Genomic DNA, 19,036 nt, shown 5'->3' on the forward strand with positions numbered 1-19,036 from the left:
CCTCAGTTGCTTTGGAAAATAAGTTGGCCCTCTCTTCTTTGTGGCAGCCCCTTAAATACTGGAATATTGCTACCATGTTCATCCCCAAGTCTTCTTTTCTCTGGACGAGGCTTTCCCAAATCCTGCAACCGTACTTCGTATGTTTCAGTCCCCAGGCCTTTAATCATCTTAGTTGCTCTTCTCTGCACAGATTCCAAAGTCTCAACATCTTTTTTGTTATGAGGTGACCAAAATTGGATGCAGTATTCCAGGTGTGGTCTTAGTAAGGTTTTATAAAGCGATACTAATGCTTCACATGATTTTGATTGTAAGCTTCTGTTTATACAACCAACTGGCTCATGTGGATTTCCAGAATGATCAGTCTTCATCATGGTCCATCAGAGGGTGTAACTTATTACCACTGTAGCCAAGTTCATCCATCCTGCCATGGGTCAGTCTCTTCTTCTGTCTCCCTCCATCTTTCTCAGTATTAAAGACTTGTCAGGAGAGGTAGGCCTTCAGATCAAGCATCCAAATAATGACAAGATGGATTAACACAAGGGTGGCAAACTTGATTTCTCTGAGGGAGGAATCAAGGTTGTGTTTGATCTTGGTGGCCCAGCGGGGTGTGTGTGGCCCAGCGGGGTGGGATTCTACCGGTTCAGACTGGTTATATAGAACTGGTTGTTATGATTCTGTGCAGTTCGGAAAACAGGCAAATTGTGTCCCTGGCTGGCCCCGCCCCTCCCCGCCCAGTCAGTCCTTATCACGCATGCACAACATCGCTGACTGCGTTCTCCCTCACCCAGTCACTCCCTAAGGTATTTCTCCCCCTCTCCTGATGATCAGCTGTTCTGATGATCAGCTGTGCCGGGATCCCCCCCCCCGCTTCACTCAGGAGGCTTCCCTGAGGCCCAGGAAGCAGAAAGGGGCATGCAGCATCCCCGGCGCTGTTTTTTGCCTTCCTGGGCCCCAGGGAAGTTTCCTGGGAGCAAAAACGCCCTTCCAGAAGGCTTCCCTGAGGCCCAGGAGGCAAAAAAATGGGGGAGGGGTTTGAAGAAGAAGAAGAAGAAGAAGAAGAGGAGGAGGAGGAGGAGGAGGAGGAGGAGGAGGAGGAGGAGGAGGAGGAGGAGGAGAAGCGGCGGCCATGGCCACCTAGCCACACCCACCTAGCCACACCCACAGAACCAGTTGTTACAAAATTTGAATCCCACTCCTGGCATGGCCACTCAAAGTCACTCATGTCAGGGGTGCCAGTGGTGGTCTGAGTGCTCTGCCAGTGAAAATGGAGCTCCATTTTCACTGGCAGAGGGTTGCAGGAGGCTGTCGCAGCTGAAAACGGAGTTCAAGAGAGCCATACGCTCCATTTCTGCTGGCAGAGGTACTGCAGGGCGGTCCTCCACCGTTTGTAGGGCGGCCCCGCAGGCCAGATCTAAGCACCCCTCAGGCTGGATCCAGCCGACAGGCCTTGAGTTTGACACCCCGGACAGGAGTGTCAAACTTGATTTCATTGAGGGCCACATCAGGGTTGTCTTTGATGTCGGGGTGGTGGTGGCTGGCATAGGCATGGCCAGGGGAGGCGTGGACATGGTGGGCGTGGCCAATTCAATGTCACTCATGTCAGGGGCACCTATGGTGGTGAAGTGCTAAGGCAGGACTTCCCTCAGACCTTCCCTCTTATTATAATCTCCCTTCCTTCCTTCCTTCCTTCCTTCCTTCCTTCCTTCCTTCCTTCCTTCCTTCCTTCCTTCCTTCCTTCCTTCCTTCCTTTTACTTCCCTCTTCATTCTCCTTCCTTCTTCCTTGCCCTCTTTCCTTATTTTTCCTTCCTTGCTCTCTTCCCATCTTCCCTTCTTTTTTTGTTGTCTTTCCTTGTTCCCTTTTTCCTTCCCTCAAAGGAAATGCTCAAGTGCGAAAGGAGCAACATTGCTCCTTCTGTTTTGCTTTTAGTTTTTTTTGCTAGCCACCTGCCAGTGAAAGTGGAGTGGTGGGGTGGCATGTGTGGCCCTCCCGACCTCCGTTTTCCCCTGTAGAGGCACCACGGGCCAGTCCTTTGCTTTTTCCAGGGTGGCCCTGCAGGCCAGATCTAAGCACCGCCCAGGCTGCATCCAGCTGGCGAGCCTTGAGTTTGACACTCCTTGTTGTCGGGAACTGCTAATTTAGGAAGTCAAGCTTATTTTTTTATTAAAAAGCGTTCTCAACTTCAGTTTTCAGCTGAATAGCCTTCCTTACTGTTGATTCTTCTCACATGTGAATAAGACTATATAATCTGGTGAAAAGGAGATTAACAGCCTATGTCATGTTGCAAAGAAGGGATTTTAGGATCTTTTCCATGGGGAGCAAGAATGAGTACAAAGGAGCCAAAGAAGTCAAGATAATGCAACACGACTGTGTAGATCAAGGCCTTGACAAAAGTACATAGCTTAGATTTATGACATGGTCTTTTAAAGTAGACGCTCTACAAAAACAAAGTTAACTTACTAAGATATTGGTAGTCCACACTTTTCTTCTTTGTCTCTGTCTACCACCTTGTCTTCTAACCAGCAGACTACTCCAATCGTCATTATTATTATTGATTTCTTAGACTTGTATTCTCCCTTTCTTCCATGAACTCAAGGTGGCGCATTTGGGACTCCTAATTTTATCCCTAGAAGGTCTACCTTATTTAGGTAGATTGGCCTGAGAGGGAACGACTGTTCCAAGGTCAAGAACTGGGTTCAAATATCTGTATACTCCTAAACCCCCCAGTCTGTAAACTTTAGATAAGCAAACTGTGCGCTGTAGGGCAACATTTTTTGAACCAAGGTAGCTCAAATGGTCATCCAAAAACATAATGAAGATGGCTTAATCACCTCTGGGCTTCTGAAGATCCTTTAAGCTCTAATTATGCCAACGGGCCTAGCAACCTCAGGGGACAGGTGAACTGGTGAAGTGGGTCCATTACTATTAGTATCCTAATTTTGTTTTAACTTGTGAGATGGGCAACGACAGTGGCGCAGTGATTAGAGTGCAGTACTGCAGGCTATTTCTGCTGGATGCTGGCTGGCTGGCTGCAATTTGGCACTCCAAATCCCACCTGCCTTATGGTTGACTAAGTCTTCCACCCTTCTGAGGTGGGTAAAATGATTCCCTCCAAGTTAGTGGGCAAGTATTGAACTTTTCAATTGAAAGATCAGTTGATTTGGATCAAGCAATTTAATCCACTGAGAAAAACAATCAATATTAAAACATCAATTTACACCTAGCTTTCAACCGTCTAATTAAAATAAATTCTAGAGGAAATAGATGAATAGGCTGCTAAATGCATCTCAGTATGGGGAATTGAGGTTTGGTTCTGTGTGAAGGGTACACCTTTTACCTGCTTAAAAAAAACAAAAAACCATTGTGTTCTTTTCCCAAGAAGGACATTAAAGATGAAACCAGCAAAGATCTCTCATGTCGTTTTTAAAAATTGCAAGTTTTCAACTGATGGGATAAATTAGTAACATGTTGTATTTATCTAAGGTAAACATTTAGGAAGCAGGCTGGAATTTTTCTGGACAAAGATATCAAAATCTGGAAATCATGTCCTATGGTTGTTTCTTTCATGCAATATGTGCAAAATTTGGAACTTGGTACTTGCCCTCTGTTTCTGTTGCAAGGAAAAGGTTGCTTTGACTGTTAAGAGGTTTTGAAATTAGCTCAAGAGGTTAGTGGTTTCTGTTCAGAGTTCTTGGAGATCACCCAGAAACTTCAGCTGGTCCAGACTGCAGCAGTGTGCATGTTAATAGGTGCACCTGGGTTTGCCCATATATTACCTTGGTTGTGCAAGCTGCACTGGCTTCCATTTTCTTTCCAGGTGCAATTCAAGGTGCTGGTTATCACTTTTAAAGCCATATATGGTGCAGGGCCAGCTTATCTATGGGTTTGCCTTTCCCTAGAGATGTCCATTCATTCTACCAAGTCAGACAGAGTGCAGCTCTGCTCTTAAAGTGCAGTATTGCAGGCAAACTCTGCCCACAGCTGGAGTTCAATCCTGATGGGGCTCAAGGTTGACTCATTCACCTGTCCTTCTAAGACAGGGCTGTCAAACTCCTGGCCCACGGACCAGAGGCGTTACGCACTACCCACGGCCAGGTTGATGAATGGAAAAAAGTCCCGATATGTCACGTGCCGATGCCCTGACGATGTGAGTTTGACACCCCTGATCTAAGATCACTAAAATGAGGATCCAGGTTGTTGGGGGGCAGTATGCTGATTCAGAGAATGCTGTAAACTGAAGCACCATGGGGTGGTTAAAGGTCGAGGTAAAGGTTTCCCTTGCACATACGTGCTAGTTGTTTCTGGCTCTAGGGGGCGGTGCTCATCTCCGTTACAAAGCCAAAGAGGCAGCGCTGTCCGAAGACGTCTCCGTGGTCCTGTGGACAGCATGACTAAATGACGAAGGTGCACGGGACGCTGTTATCTTCCCACCAAAATGGTCCCTATTTTTCTACTTGCATTTTTACATGCTTTCAAACTGCTAGATTGGCAGAAGCTGGGACAAGTAACGGGAGCTCACTCCATTATGCGGTGCTAGGGATTCGAATCACCAAACTGCTGACCTTTCTAATAGACAAGCTCAGTGTCTTGGCCAGTGAGCCACCACGTCCCTAAATATTGCCATACGATGGGACCCAGGAAGTGTAGCTTTTCCATGGCAGTCCCTGCCCTACAGGACACTCTGCCTCCCTGAAGTTCAGCCGGGCCTTTCTGCAAATCTTGCAAGACCTGGCTTTCTCTCAAGCAATGAGATAAGAGACTGTATGACTTGGCCCCAGGTTTTTTGTTGTTTTCAATGGGCGTGGTTTTATAGCCTTTTTCATTTTGATTGGGAGCTGTCCAGAATTGGTTGTAACATGGGCAGTTATATTGCTAGCTTCAGTAAATAAAATGCCATTATGTGATTTGGCACGAGGTTTTGAAATTGAGAGAGAGAGAGAGAGAGAAAGAGAGAGAAAAATAGGCAGCACATTCATCCCAAAATGCACCTGGCCCATCAGGACAGGAAGGCAGGGCATGTTATGGATCCCATCCATCCCGTCATCTAGTATGAAGGGACTGCTCGGTGGTGGCTCCCTCTCTATGGAACATCCTTTCCTCTGAAGTATGGTTAGCCCCAGTGGTGGGACTCAATTTTTTTTTCTACTATGGTTCTGGTGGGCTTGGGCGTGGCTTGATGGGTGTGGCAGAGGAAGTATACTGCAAAATCCCCATTCCCTCCCCACCCCACTAACCTGCTTTCTAGCTCCGTTCTCCTGTGCAGGGCAACCAAAGAAGACCCAGCCGATCACCAGGGAGGCAGAGAATAGATGGGGGTGGGGTCAGTCAGAGGTGGTATTTGCCAATTCTCTGAACTACTCAAAATTTCCACTACTGGTTCTCCAGAACTGGTCAGAACCTGCTGAATACCTCTGGTTAGCCCCTACCCTGTTGTTTTTCTGAAAGTCCTTAAAATGTGGTTTTGTCCGTGGGTCTGGGGACCACAATTGAAGATAGAACCAATCAAGTGACCAATTTGATTGTAATTGTTGCTGCCATGGGGTTTATTTATGCATTTTTTAAAATTATAGGGCAGTTTTTAAAAGTTTTGTAAACAAACAAATAAATAAATAAATACTACTACAAGTCCTATCAGTAGAAATGATAGAAGAAATAAAAAAATGCACAACGGTGGCAAAGGCAAACAAGCATAGTACCAATAGTAATAGACGCCTTGGGTACAATCCCAAAACAACTGGAGCACCACTTGAACATCCTTGGCATTGACAAATTCGCCATCAGTCAATTGCAAAAGGCAGCTTTACTTGGAACAGCTTCCATCCTGCACTGCTATCTGTAACACTGTCAAACATCCAGATTTGCCTGTGGTAAGGACTCAATAGGAAGGCAAAAATGCCAAACCCAGTCTGAACATCTGGCTGACTGTACGATGATCAACAGCAATATCATCATCATCATCATCATCATCATCAATAATAATATATTGGAATATTTCCCAAGTTGGCTATTAAAATGAGGTGGGGTATACAGGCTTTCTGAGCCAGGCATCCCGTTACCGTCTCTTAGCTGGAAAAGAAATGAACAAACTAATCATAAAGAAAATGTGACGGAATGAAAATAAATAAAATAAACCCACTTACTTCCACATTGTCATCGGTAGATTTATTTTGACATTCTTGCTTGAGCATCTCAAAGCATAACATTGCACACCAACCTTCAATTCCCCCATTCCAATTAATAGGTATACCACCTGTTCCAGTAAAAGGAACACCTTGTAATCTTTCAACAAACTGACACATTGCCAATGGCAGAACAACGGTGCTTTATTGGAATATATGGCCCTTCATTAAATGTATTTAATTGTTGTGTTTTATATATCCCGCCTTTCTGTGTCTAGAGCAGCATTCAGATAAAGGGCATAGCTCAAGTAATTTGAGGCTTCCATTGTCACGATGGTTAATTGTGTCTCTGATTTTGGGAGCCAACTCAATGCGCCTCTGTTAAAATGCATCGGCACTCTTGAAGTGTGGCATTAGGAGTAAAAAACGGAGGCTAATCATGATAAATTTTCATACAGTTTAAACTCACGGCATGTTTAAATTCAAGCTGCCTTTTTTCACTAATGCTCCCTATCTCCTGATACCAAAAAAAAAAAAAAAAGGTGTGGGGGAGGAACAAATTACATTCCTCATTCATTTGGAAAGAAACACTTCATTTTAATTCTAAATAAGGAACAGCGCCTTGAAATAGGAGACAGGTGACAACCCAGCTAATTAATAACCTCTTGCTTCTGACACTTGCATTAAAAATTATGTTTGCTCTTTTTTCTTTTCTTTCTTTTTCCCTCCCTCCCTCCATCTGTTTTCAACACAAACCAAAAGTCTCATACACGTATGCATGCATTTCTCCAGAATGTTTGCTTTCCATATTAACATGACTCTTATACAATGAGGTGCCTTTGATCTCGTTCCAAACTCGGGAGAGTTGCCAAAATAAAAAAATAAAAAAAGGAACTACCACTCTTTGCTTCTTTGCCTGAAATATTAAAACCATATTTCCTGCACAACCTGTTTTGGGTGCCCTCCCTACTGGATTTGCCACGCCCATTACACCTGTAAAACTGCCAGCTTGCGAAGTGTTCCTGAGGGAAAATATTAACCAAAGTTGGTTGGAGAACAAGTCGAAAGCACTGGCTATATGGGTGACCAGAACAACCTCTGGATTCAGAGAAGTTCCTCCAGAAAACAACAAGGAGTTTTGGATGCCTGTAGCTCTTTCTTAGCTTTCTGTAAGGAGCAACTTATACAGAAAATGATGGATCTCTTGAGTAGCATTCTGGTGAGTAAGGGAGAAGGGAGACATGAAAAGTATGTTGGCCTCAAGATCTACTGTCAACTAGTTGGTTTGATGCTAAGTTAGTGAAGGTTTTCCAGTTAGGCAGGTGAAAATTACCCCCTTTCAAAGTCAGGCATTATTCTGGAGGTTGGGCTAGATATGGCTTCAAGCAAAGATTGGACAATAATTCCTGCTCTAGGGAGGCTCAGATTAAAAGATCTCTTAGGTGCATTCCAACTATAGAAGTATATAAGGCTAGGGAAATTTGAAAGGAACTTTCAAGCATTCTGAAACCACTAAGGAAAGAAGTGCCTTTTGAAGAAAGCAAAACTTTGAGAGTCACTGCAGTCTCAAGTAGTTCTCTCAAACTTTGTTCTGGTAACAGAAAACAGACTCTGGTTTCTGCCACTGAGGATCCACCTGAGGATCAAGGGGAGGGGATAAATTATAGCATGATAATATGTAGACCATCCTTCTTGCTAACCCTACAAGGTAGTCCAGACAAGAAGAACAAACTAGGCCTTGGAAGCCATTTTTTACTTGGAAGCTTCAAGGCTGCCACATTCAGTGCCTGGGATTTTGGGAGGTGGGGTTCATAGTGAGGTAGAAGATTAGACACAACAACATTCTTTCTCAGAGAGTCAAGGACATGTTGCCCTGCACCTGGAGGGGAGTGACTGGAGGGCTGTTTCCAGTTGGGATGCAGATTTGATTGGGCCATGTGATGGACTGATGGATGCAGGGGATGGATCTTTGATTTGGGGGTGGGGGGGAAGAGAAAACCCGGAGCTCTCAGATTCGGGTTTTCCCAGTTGCCAATATGACAACTCTAATAAAATGGAACTTTGAGGAAGTGTTTGTCTCAGAGTTTATTGGTTTGGAGTTGGTTAGTTGGAACACGGGCACCAGGTTTGCTAGCTTTATCTTTATTATAAGCTAACATTATGATTTGATTGCTTATCGTACCCTGTGACTATTATTAAGTGTTGTACCTTATGATTCTTGATTCTTTTTTTTTAAACAAATTTTATTAATTTTCAAAGACAATACACAAACAAACAAAACATAAAACATAAAAACATAAAACATCTTTTCTGAAAGCTGCTTGATCCCGGGTTACATCTCTTCATACAGACACAAATTCAAATTCATGTTCATTTTATGTACCATTCCATATCTTATTACCATTTTCCATTTTCTATATAGCTTCTCACCTCTTTTAACTTTCTTAGTTTTATTTTATTTATCTCATCTCAGTTCAGATCATTATGCTTATTATTCTTTGTCTGTTCTGTTTCCAGCTATCTATTTATATTTTCTCTTTAAACAAGATTTCTCCTGTACCCTAATTGGAGTGTGATGCCTTTAACTCTTTCCCCTAAATTTATAACACTTAGTATAGTACATAACTTCCATTGGGATTCTGTTTAGTACATTCTAAAGTTACACATTATATTTTTAAAAAAGAAAAATTTATAAGTATGTAATATAATTAAAACAACTATCCATGCCAATTCAAATCTATCATTAATATTAATATTCATTTAAATCTTAAACATTTTACACATTAATTTTCAATTAAATATCATACTTTTATGGGAACACTTATACTTTCCATAGTTATTTCCCCCCCACTTCACATCACTTATATTTTAAATCATTGTATCATTAAAATGTTCCCATTTCCTCCTACTTCAATTCTCTCATTTATTTCATTGCCTTCCTTTTGTTCACAAAAATTTCACTAAGTTACACTGAATATTTTATCCCATTTTTTGATCACATGTTGTTTCCAATTTTCTAACATTATTTCTAAGTACAAATATAACAATACAATCTTATGTACCTTTGCAGAATCACCTTTTCAGTTAAGTTTTTACCCATTATCTCTAAATGAGTCTTGTTTCTTTACATCTTGCTCCACACCATTGAGGCTTCTCATCCCTCCCTTCCTCCCTTGCTTCTTCTTCTCTCTGCCCTTTTTACTCCCTTGTCTCTCCACCTCCCTTTTCTTCTTCTGCATTCCCCCTTTCTGATATTTTCTAACATTATATCCATTTTTCATCTTATTTTTCTCTTTTTGGTTGTTTTTTTAAATCTTAAAGTCCCCTTTTTCTTTTTCTCCTTCTCCCTTTCTTCCCCAAATACAGTTACTTGTTCATCAAAGATGGCTTCTTCTTTATCCCAATCGTCTTGTTGCACCGTCAGTTTCTCATAGGTGCAAATCGCCATTTCTAAGAATTGAAAAAGAGTGCCAAGAGAGTCTTTCCCTTCTTGTATCTTCTTCTTTGTATTTTTTGAATTCAATTTTCAATTTATCCACAAGTGATGCCATTGTAGAAAGAATTTTTTTTTCCAAAACAACCACCCAAGTGGTTTTAGTCCTTCAAAGATAATTTCCCAAAGTCACCAAACAGTCCAAATAAGCTGTTTCTTTTAGCACTTTCTTCTTTCTTCACTTTCTCTTTCTGGGGTTACTGTTTAGTTGCAAAGTTCCAGTTAAAACGTATCTTTTAGAAGTCTTGTTAGTATTTAATGATTCTTTAAAAATTCTAGGCAATCTCCTCCTTACTTCCAAATCCTGCTCCAATTCTTTTCCTCTCCCTTCCCACTTACAGCAAAAATTTTTTTTTAAATGTTCAGAAATCCTTATTATCCCTTTAGCTTTTAATTATCCAGTTTACCTATTGATGCCAAAGCGGTTTTTTCCGATTTCTCATGTATTTCTGTTCACTGTCAACATTAGGAAGGAGAGTGAAAAAAAAGAAATTTCCCTTTTAACTTCCATTCGCCGCTTGTAAATCTCTGGGAACGATGTATCTTTCACAAATTTTAAGTTCCAGGATACCTTCGTTGTTGCTTTGTCCCAGCCAGCAAAAAAACTTTCACTTCTTCTTAACTCCTCCTGCACTTTCTTTTCCGGCTGAGCTCTTCTTTGTGGCAGCCATTTCTGACCGCCGCTCTACTGCCTTCGGAAAAGGGGGTTTAGCCAGCTAGGGAAGAGAGGTGCGATTTCTCTCGACCCTGCCAGATCCCGCCTGTCTTCACCACCTTCTACGGAGGTAGCTAGCCCTGAAGCCAGATGGCTCAGGGCACTCCAGCGGCGAGCGCAGGCAGAAATCGCGCACGATCGCGGATTCCTGCCTGCTCCGAAGCGCTGCAAACCGGAACTCCATAATTCTTGATTCTTAAGGAATGTATCTTTTCTTTTATGTACACTGAGAACTTATGCACCAAGACAAATTCCTTTCTGTCCAATCACACTTGGCCAATAAAAAATTCTATTCTATTCATTAAAAGAATCTTGCAAGACTGAAAGTATTTCTCCCCTCCATTCCTTTTACTCTCTGAAAAATTAGGGAGAATCCCTTTTGAAATGTTTCCAAAGCTTTCCCTCCTTCTGTGGACTGAGATAATATTTACACACCAGTCGTCTAGTCTGCAGCTCTTCCTTCTGTCTCTCAAGGTCCTTCTCACATACTACTATGTTTCTCCATTCTATAATTGATCCAGAATGCAGCAGTCTAAACAGTCAGGGGCGCTCCTCATTGTATCTATATAAGCACCACTGCTTTGGGAGATGCATTGCTTAGTAGTTGGCTTCCAGGTGCAATTCAAGGTGCTGGTTGTTGCCTTTAAATCCTTTCATGTTTCAAGACTTGGATATCTGTAGAACTGCTTTCTCGTGATAACATTTTGGCCTTCTTGACTGATAACGTCCAGTCAAGAAGGTAAAAAATTACAGGCTCTCTCCATGTCTTTTAGAAGTGCCATCTAAAGGGGCTGCAGAAGTACTCCTTCTCTACCTTTCTTCCCTCCTTTGGAATAGCACCTCTGGGATATTTTAATATGCCCTTCTTTGTTCAGTCTTGTTTGTGGTTCAGACAAACTCAGTGTAGTGGGAAAAAAGAAATAACCTTGAGGAACAGAAGGAAACGCCTCAACCAAGTCACTGGTTAGATAAATGAGTCCAGGGCAGAAATGGAATTTGAGTAAGCATCTCAGGTAAGACCTTCCCTAGTTCCTACAAAGGAGAGAGAAGCAAGATCAGACTTGCAAGATCCTGTTATAGCAGGGGTATCAAACTCAAGGCCCAGGGGCAGATCCGGCCCACGGGGTGCTTAGATCTGGCCCACAGGGCCACCCTGAAAATAGTGAAGGACCAGCCCACGGAGCTTGCAAGGGCTTGTACACGGCTCTCCAAGTTCCATTTTTGCTTTCAAAGAAGGTTGCAGGAGGTCATCACAGCGAAAAACAAAGCTTTCAAGGGCCACGTGTGCCCCACCACCAACCTCCATTTTTTGCTGGCAGAGGGTTGCAGGAGGCCATTGTAACCAAAAATGGAGCTCAGGAGCCTGTTTTCACTAGCAGAGCGCTCAGGCCACCACAGATGCCGCTGACACGAGTGACATCATGCTGGCTATGCCCACCTTGACCATACCCAGCCCAGCCCCCTCCCCCCCGAGATCAAACACAACTCTGATGCAGCCCGCAATAGCAATAGCGCTTAGACTTATATACCATTTCACAGTGCTTTCACAGCCCTCTCTAAGCAGTTTTACAGAGCCAGCAATCTGGGTCCTCATTTTACCGACCTCAGAAGGATGGAAGGCCGAGTCAACCTTGAGTGGTGGGACTTGAACTGGCAAACTGCTAGCAATCAGCAGTCAGCAGAAGTAGCCTGCAGTATTGCACTTTAACCACTGCGCCACCACAGCTCTGGAATGAAATTGAGTTTGACGCCCCTGTGTTATAGTAATCTTATAATAGAAGAAGTATTAGCTTACATGACCTGATTTCTTAGTCTTACCCTTAGTCTGGACTAGCTTTGAAGGACTGACATCCTGTGAGATTGAATAAGATGTTTCTCCCTTTGCTAATGAAAAGGTTTAAATTTTATTGACTTAAATTAAAGTTTTAATTGGGCAGGTGAATGGACTGCAACTACCCCCAGGTTTTTCTGTTGTGTTGTTGTCATTGTGATTTGTTGACTGCAATTTTGTTTGGTTTTATTGTAATCTAAAATACTGTGTAGGAGTTGCAGGCCATTCAGTGTTACTTGTGATTGGAACGACCCCGCAAAATCAATCAATCAATGCAAAGATTCTATATTTCACTTGCAAGAATGTCATTGAAATTTATTCATTTACTTGTGCAAAAGTCATCTTTTTCAAAGAAAGGCCAAAAAACTTTTTTTTTTTTTTTGCTTTTTGATAGCAATTGATAAGGAAAAATGAAGGAGAAAATCTTTGCTTCCCATGAATGTTGACTGCTGCAAAATGATGCAAATTTGAAAATGCAACAAGGGTGGGGATTGTTTTCCAAGTGGGTGAAAAATAATTTAATAGCTTCTGAAGAACATATGGGAAAATATTTTGTTGCTGTGTAAATAGCACAGGAAGCTATAAATGTGTGGAAGTGTGTGTATTTTTGTGTATGGGAAACCAACATTTTAATCTTATAAATCATGCCTTTCTTTTCTTTTTGTCATGTCAGCATTAACATCAGTGCTTTTTGAATATAGGAACAGAAAAGTAAGGAAAGGTAAAGGAGTCCCTGCGTATTTTTACTCCCCAGCTGACTATAGTGCTCACCTCTGTTTCAAGCCCATTGAGCCAGCACATAAGACATTTCCACGGTCATGTGGCCAGCATGGTTGTCAACTCTGAAGAGTCAGTTTAATGTCAGGGTTTCAAGTAATAGACTCCTAGCAAGCAAAACTCCGAGGCAGGTAGATTCCTCAAAGTTATTGGATATATCATATTGGCACAGATCGTGTGAAAACCGACTCTGAAGGTTCCCGTGGTTTTCACCCAATTAAAAGTAAAAGTTTGTTACTGTCTCAAAACAATCGGTCACATAGTCCAATCACGGCGCTGTCTGGTTGCCCGGTGACATGACTCCTCCTTCCTCTGGCCAAGTGTGAGAATGTCCTTGGTTCCCAAGAGAAAGTATTTTATTTTGGCTACAAAATCCCGGCTATCTAAAATCCTCCCTCCCATTATATGAATATCTCTGGAATAGATATACGATATATTGTAGATGGGGGGATATACCATGTGTATTCTAAATGTATTAATCTTACTTTACTTTTACTCGTTTTTATCTTTCATTGACTGTCTAATTATATATTGGTCTTGAGAAAGTTATAGATGATAACAATACATAAGGTAACATAAAATAGGTGGTAAGCTGAAAATGGAAATAATAGGGGATAAAGAATTGAAAATATATGTGAGGATGAAATGATTTTGATATTCAATTAATGAATTGAAATATGAAAGGGAAATTTATCTAAAGATTAGTTGAATGGATAATAATTTGAAGTGATATTAATTAAGAAAGTTGAAAGTGTAACTATGACTATATATAAATATTGTAATCTGGAATCATGTTGCTCATGTGAAGAGATGTGTAAAAAATAAAAATAAAAATCTTTGGGGAGAAAATAATCCTCCCTCCCTATCCGTCCGCTCCAGTGTGGCAACACTGAAGCTTCCAAAATGGCTTTGGTCAGGTCAGTGTACCTTCCCACCAAAGTGATACTTATTTATCTACCTGCACTTGCCTGCTTTTGAAGTGCTAGGCTGACAGGAGCTCAGGCCAGGATGGGAACTCACCCTATTGTGTGGCGTTGGGTCTCGAACTTGGGCGGCCAGCTTTCCAGCTGATGAACTCAGTGTCTTAATCACTGAGCCGCCACATCTCCCTTATCGGAACAGAAACTGGTTTAGGAAATCTTTTTTACCTTATAGGTGAATCTAAGGACGTTGAGTGATTCTGAGAACTCATCTTTGTTCAGCATAGGTTTTGGCAAGTCACAAACTCTTTCACAGCAGAAACTCGGAAATGTCACCTACTGCTACCTATCGATAAGAGTTATAGCTGTACCTTTGTCTCCACTGAAACTTAAGAAGTTAAAAGCTGAGAAGGTCAGGCTGCAGATTTCCAGCTGTAACAAGCTTGACCTTTTAAGTCTGTTGCTGCTGGTCTTTGATTGTGGAAAAGGACTTTGGGATGGTGTTGAATTCCAGGTGTTGGGCTGAGATCAGGAAGTCCCAGGTTCAGATTCAGACAAGTACAAATTTCAGTTGACATCAGAGATACGGTTAGTCCTCAACATACAACAGTTCATTTAGTGACTGTTAGAAGTTACGACCCCGAAAAAAGTGTCTTATGACCGTTTTTCACATTTACGACCATTACAGCATACCCCATGGTCACGTGATCAAAACTTAGACACTTGGCAACTGACTCATACATTGCAGGTTGCAGTGTCCTGGGATCATATGATCATCTTGTGAAACCTTCTGACAAGCAAAGTCAGATTCACTTAACAAATACGTTACTCACTTAACAAATGCAGTGATTCACTCAACAACTGTGACGAGAAGCGTCATGAAATGGGGCAGAACTCACTTAATCAATGTCTTGCTTAGCAACAAAAATGTTGAGCTCAATTGTGGTCCAAGATTAAGGACTGCCTGTATTCTGATGTCAGCTGAAGAGACAGTTTGGTCTAGTGGTTAAGGTACCAAGCTAGAAAGCTAGAGGCTGCCAGTTCTAGTCCCATGAAAGCCAGCTGGATGACTTTTGGTCAGTCATCTCTCTCTTATCCCAATTTACTTGGGGGAAAATAGGAGGAAGGAAGGAATGTTGGATATGTCTGCCAGCCTGAATTATTTATAAACATAATAAAGGTGGGGTACACATAAGTAATATATTCACAGGTGTTGTCAAAAGCTGACAAAAAGCAGGACTGTATCATCATGATACAAGCTTCAGCCTCTTTTACATGCATTGTGACGTCATACGCTTGTAGGAAAAGGGCTAGCAATTGCGTTTTGATGACCCAACTGCCGATTTTTTTTATTTGGACAAAATCCTCGATTGACATCTTGAAATGATAGGTTTTCATTTAAGAATGCAAAATTGAGAACAAACAATGAAGTGTAAACGCCCTCTTTCTTCTTTAAATGGCCTTCACAACAGCCCCTTGTATTCCTTGTTAATCTGTCCTCAGAACCTTCTTTCAGATCTGAAACAGGTAGTGGTAGATCTGGAGCTTTTAAAACTAAGATATATGATGGTATTATAATTGCATTTTTGTTCGGCGTCTCCACTCGTGCTGGAAAAATGAAATGAAAAAACAGAGCTCCATTGTCTCCTTAATCCATAGGAAATTATAGTTGGATTAGATGAACTTCAAGCTACCTCCACTGTCTAAAATTCCTCTGTTATCTTTTGTTAAAACAATGTTTTTATTAAAAGTTTCAACTACAATAAAATAGATAATGCAAACCAAATAGAAAAAGGGAGAGAATAGAAAGAAGAAAGAGAGAATAAAAAGAAGAAAGAAAAGAAAGAAAAAAAATTGAAAAGAAACCTAAGAAAGTGATTTCCCACCCACATTACAAATGCAAACAGTTTCACTATCTCTTCAGGTCCTCTTGATTAACAGAAAAAAAAAATGCTTCATCCTATAAAGGTAAAGTTTCTCCTGCCCTGTGACTCTAGGGGTGGTGATCAACTCCATTTCTCAGCCGAGTGAGTCAGTATTGTCTGAAGACATTTCAGTGGACATGTGGCCAGCATGTCTATGCACCAAACTATGTGGAATGCTGTTACCTGCCTACCAAAGTGGTACCTATTTATCTACTTGCATTTGCATGCTTTCGAACAGTTGGGTAGGCAGGAGCTGGGGCAGGAATGGGACCTTACTCCATCTCATGGTGCTTGGGTTTCAAACTTTCAAACTTTCAAACTTTCCAGCTGACAAGTTCAGCATTTTTAACAGCTGACCCACCGTGCCCCCTTTCCTCCCATAATGTAGCTGTTATATCTATAGGCAAGTCCAATAAGCAATGATTTTTTTCAATCTAGGTGTCAGCAAAACCCCAAAGAGCCCTAAAATTATAACATTAGTAACAAATATAAAATTCATCATTCCGTATCTCTTTAACTGTAAGCAAATCTAATACACAACTTTCCCATTCCAGTTGTCAGCGAGTCAGAAAGAACCACCCAAAATAACAACAGATCTCATGTTAACCCTGAACAAATGAACCAACCTTATATCCTTTCCTTTTTCTCAAATCAATTGTGCTCTTTAATCCATTCAAATATTTATTGTCCCTTGCATGTCAAAACTTTAATGAGCCTCTTTTGTAGGTCTAGCAAGAAGAAATTATTCCCCTTACTCTCTCGAGTTGACATTTTTATTTATTTCTTAATTTTTAAAGCCTCATCCATATTTTTATATATTGTGGCAAATCCTTATTCACATTATTCCCTGCAATTATGTCAGAAAAGTTTTGTTCTATTTTTTTTTAACTGTAACATCTACTTCCGAGAACAGACCATCCCTTCGAACACAAAACATTGTTGATTCAAATTTCTCAAAAATATCTCTGAACGCCATCATAAGTTGTCTATTTTTTTAGGTCTCCAATACCAAAAATATTTTTTTATTTTCCATTAAAATACATTTATTCTTTAAAATTAATTTCAAAGTCTTACTATTCAAAATCAAATATTCCAGCATTTTCTGAGCCCTTTAAAATTCCACTATGCTTTATTTACTACAATCCCATAATTCATTTTAGAAAGTTTCAGTCTTAGACTTCCTTTTAGCACTGTACCACATCCGACCTGCAGTTCCTCATATTTTTCCCCACATCCTGTGGAACAAGCTTCTGTTTTGCTACTTTACTTCCAGGGTACTTAATAACTTCCTTTGTTTTGGTGGAGTTTTTTAAATTTACTTTCTTGGATTTGATAGAAAATGCCATAGCCACGTTAATTTTCCTATGAAACTCCTTTCTATGACTTGGTAGCCTTCCTAGCTGCCAAGAGTATTAATACTGAAATTCTGTTCTCCTTGGGAGAACATCTCTCCTCAGGTCTTTCTTGGGTTTTTATGGAAGTGTGAAAACCAGAGAGAATGTAGATCAGTGGACAATATGCCATGAAAGAGAGACGATATTCCTAGACTCCCCTCTATCCTCTTAATATCGTGTTCTAATATTTGAGGTGGGCAAAGTATTTGGTGACCACCTCAAATATTAGGTGAAACTCCAATACTTTGGCCACCTAATGAGAAGGAAGGACTCACTGGAGAAGAGCCTAATGCTGGCAAAGATAGAGGGCAAAAGAAGAATGGGACGACAGACAATGAGGTGGCTGGATGGAGCCATTGAAGCAGTAGGCATGAGCTTAAACGGACTCCAGAAGATGGTAGAGGACAGGAAGGCCTGGAGGAACCTTGTCCATGGGGTCATGATAGGTCGGACACGACTTTGCAATTAACAACAACAACAATATTTGAGGAGTTGCTACAAAGAAGAGGGGGTCAATCTATTCTCCAAAGCACCTGAAGGCAGGACAAGAAGCAATGGATGGAAATTAATCAAGAACAAAACCAGGGGTGGGATTCTACCGGTTCGCACCTATTCTCTAGAACCGGTTGTTAACTTTCTAAGCAGTTCGGAGAACCGGTTGTTAGAAGAAATTACTGGGCTAATCCTGTAAGGAAGGCAGGAAGGAAACATTCTGATGTTGCTTATAGAAACTGCCTCTCCATTAACCCTTATTACATTCTTGGCAGGACTAGATTTCCTGTCTCCGGAGCTTCTCTGGAGCCCTGTCCCCCCCTCCCCCCCCACTTTTGCTGGTACTTTGCTTGTGTGGTGTGACCATTCAAAGTTACAATGGCACTAAAAAAAAGTGACTTAAAACCATTTTTCACACTTATGACTATTGCAGCATCCCCACAGTCACGAGAGGCCAGGTGAGGAGATGCATGCCACAATGTGTGTGATGTTGAGTTGGCCACGCCCAGCCAGTAACATGACCACCAAGCCATGTCCACCCAGTCACATGACTATCAAGCCACACCCACCAACTAAGCCATGCCCACAGAACCAGTTGTAAAAAAAAAATATGAATCCCACCCCTGAACAAAACCAACCTAGAACTAAGGAGAAATTTTCTGACGGTTAGAACAATTAACCAGTGGAATGGATTGCAACAGGAAGTTATATTCCATCACTCGAGGTTTTTAAGAAGAGATTGGATAGCCATTTGTTTGGAATGGTGTAGGATCCCCTGCCTGGGCAGTGCGTTAGACTAGAAAACTTCAAAGGTCCTTTCCACCTCTGGTATTCTGTTATCTGAACGCCAAATGGCAAGGATATTATATGTCACTCTGGTCTTTTGAAGATCTTTCGGAAAAACCATTCTCTTTCAGGAAATGAAATGAGAACCATCCAAAGAAGGATTGGAGAATTTCTCTGCCAACCATGGCTTCCTGTGACATTTCCTAGATAAACTGAAATTCAGGAAGAGATGGACAAGGGATGAAATGAATCAGAAGTATGCATCCGTGTGTATATGTACAATGACCGTGACTGGAAACTAAAGGAACTGAATATAGAGAGGATCTTGATGAACAAATAAAGGTGTGATCCTCAGATGTCCAAGTGGGTGGAGAAGATGGCCCTGTTGGCTCTGTGTCCTGCCTGGCTTCTATTTTTATTCTCGCAAAGGAAATTGTGTTTGATTATTAGGAGTGTTCCTATATTTGACCGTGTCTCCCAACATTGATAGATAGCTTGTGCGTTTTATTTGTCGTTTCCTCTCTCTCTCTCTGTCTCTCTCTGTCTCTCCCCCACCCCCTCTCCAAAGAAGGCAGCTTCCTGAGA

The 19,036-nt window shown here is 41.5% G+C and overlaps 1 protein-coding gene across 2 annotated transcripts in view; it reads left to right on the forward strand.

Annotated features, from left to right (window-relative positions):
* Positions 1 to 19,036, forward strand: part of RAP1GAP2 (RAP1 GTPase activating protein 2) — a 169,661-nt gene that overhangs the window by 70,297 nt on the left and 80,328 nt on the right. Inside the window, exon 1 of one of the 2 annotated variants that reach the window (XM_087926219.1) lies at positions 7,124 to 7,337. The exons of the other annotated variant lie outside the window; for it this stretch is intronic. Coding sequence (XP_087782345.1) covers positions 7,197 to 7,337 — 141 coding nt within the window. The 5' untranslated portion in view covers positions 7,124 to 7,196. Of the gene's footprint in view, positions 1 to 7,123; positions 7,338 to 19,036 lie in introns of those variants that run through there. 2 annotated transcript variants of the gene reach the window in all.

The sequence above is a fragment of the Pseudonaja textilis genome, chromosome 1 (genome assembly GCF_049901715.1).
Source record: "Pseudonaja textilis isolate UNSWEBS1 chromosome 1, rPseTex1.2, whole genome shotgun sequence".
NCBI lineage: Eukaryota > Metazoa > Chordata > Lepidosauria > Squamata > Elapidae > Pseudonaja > Pseudonaja textilis.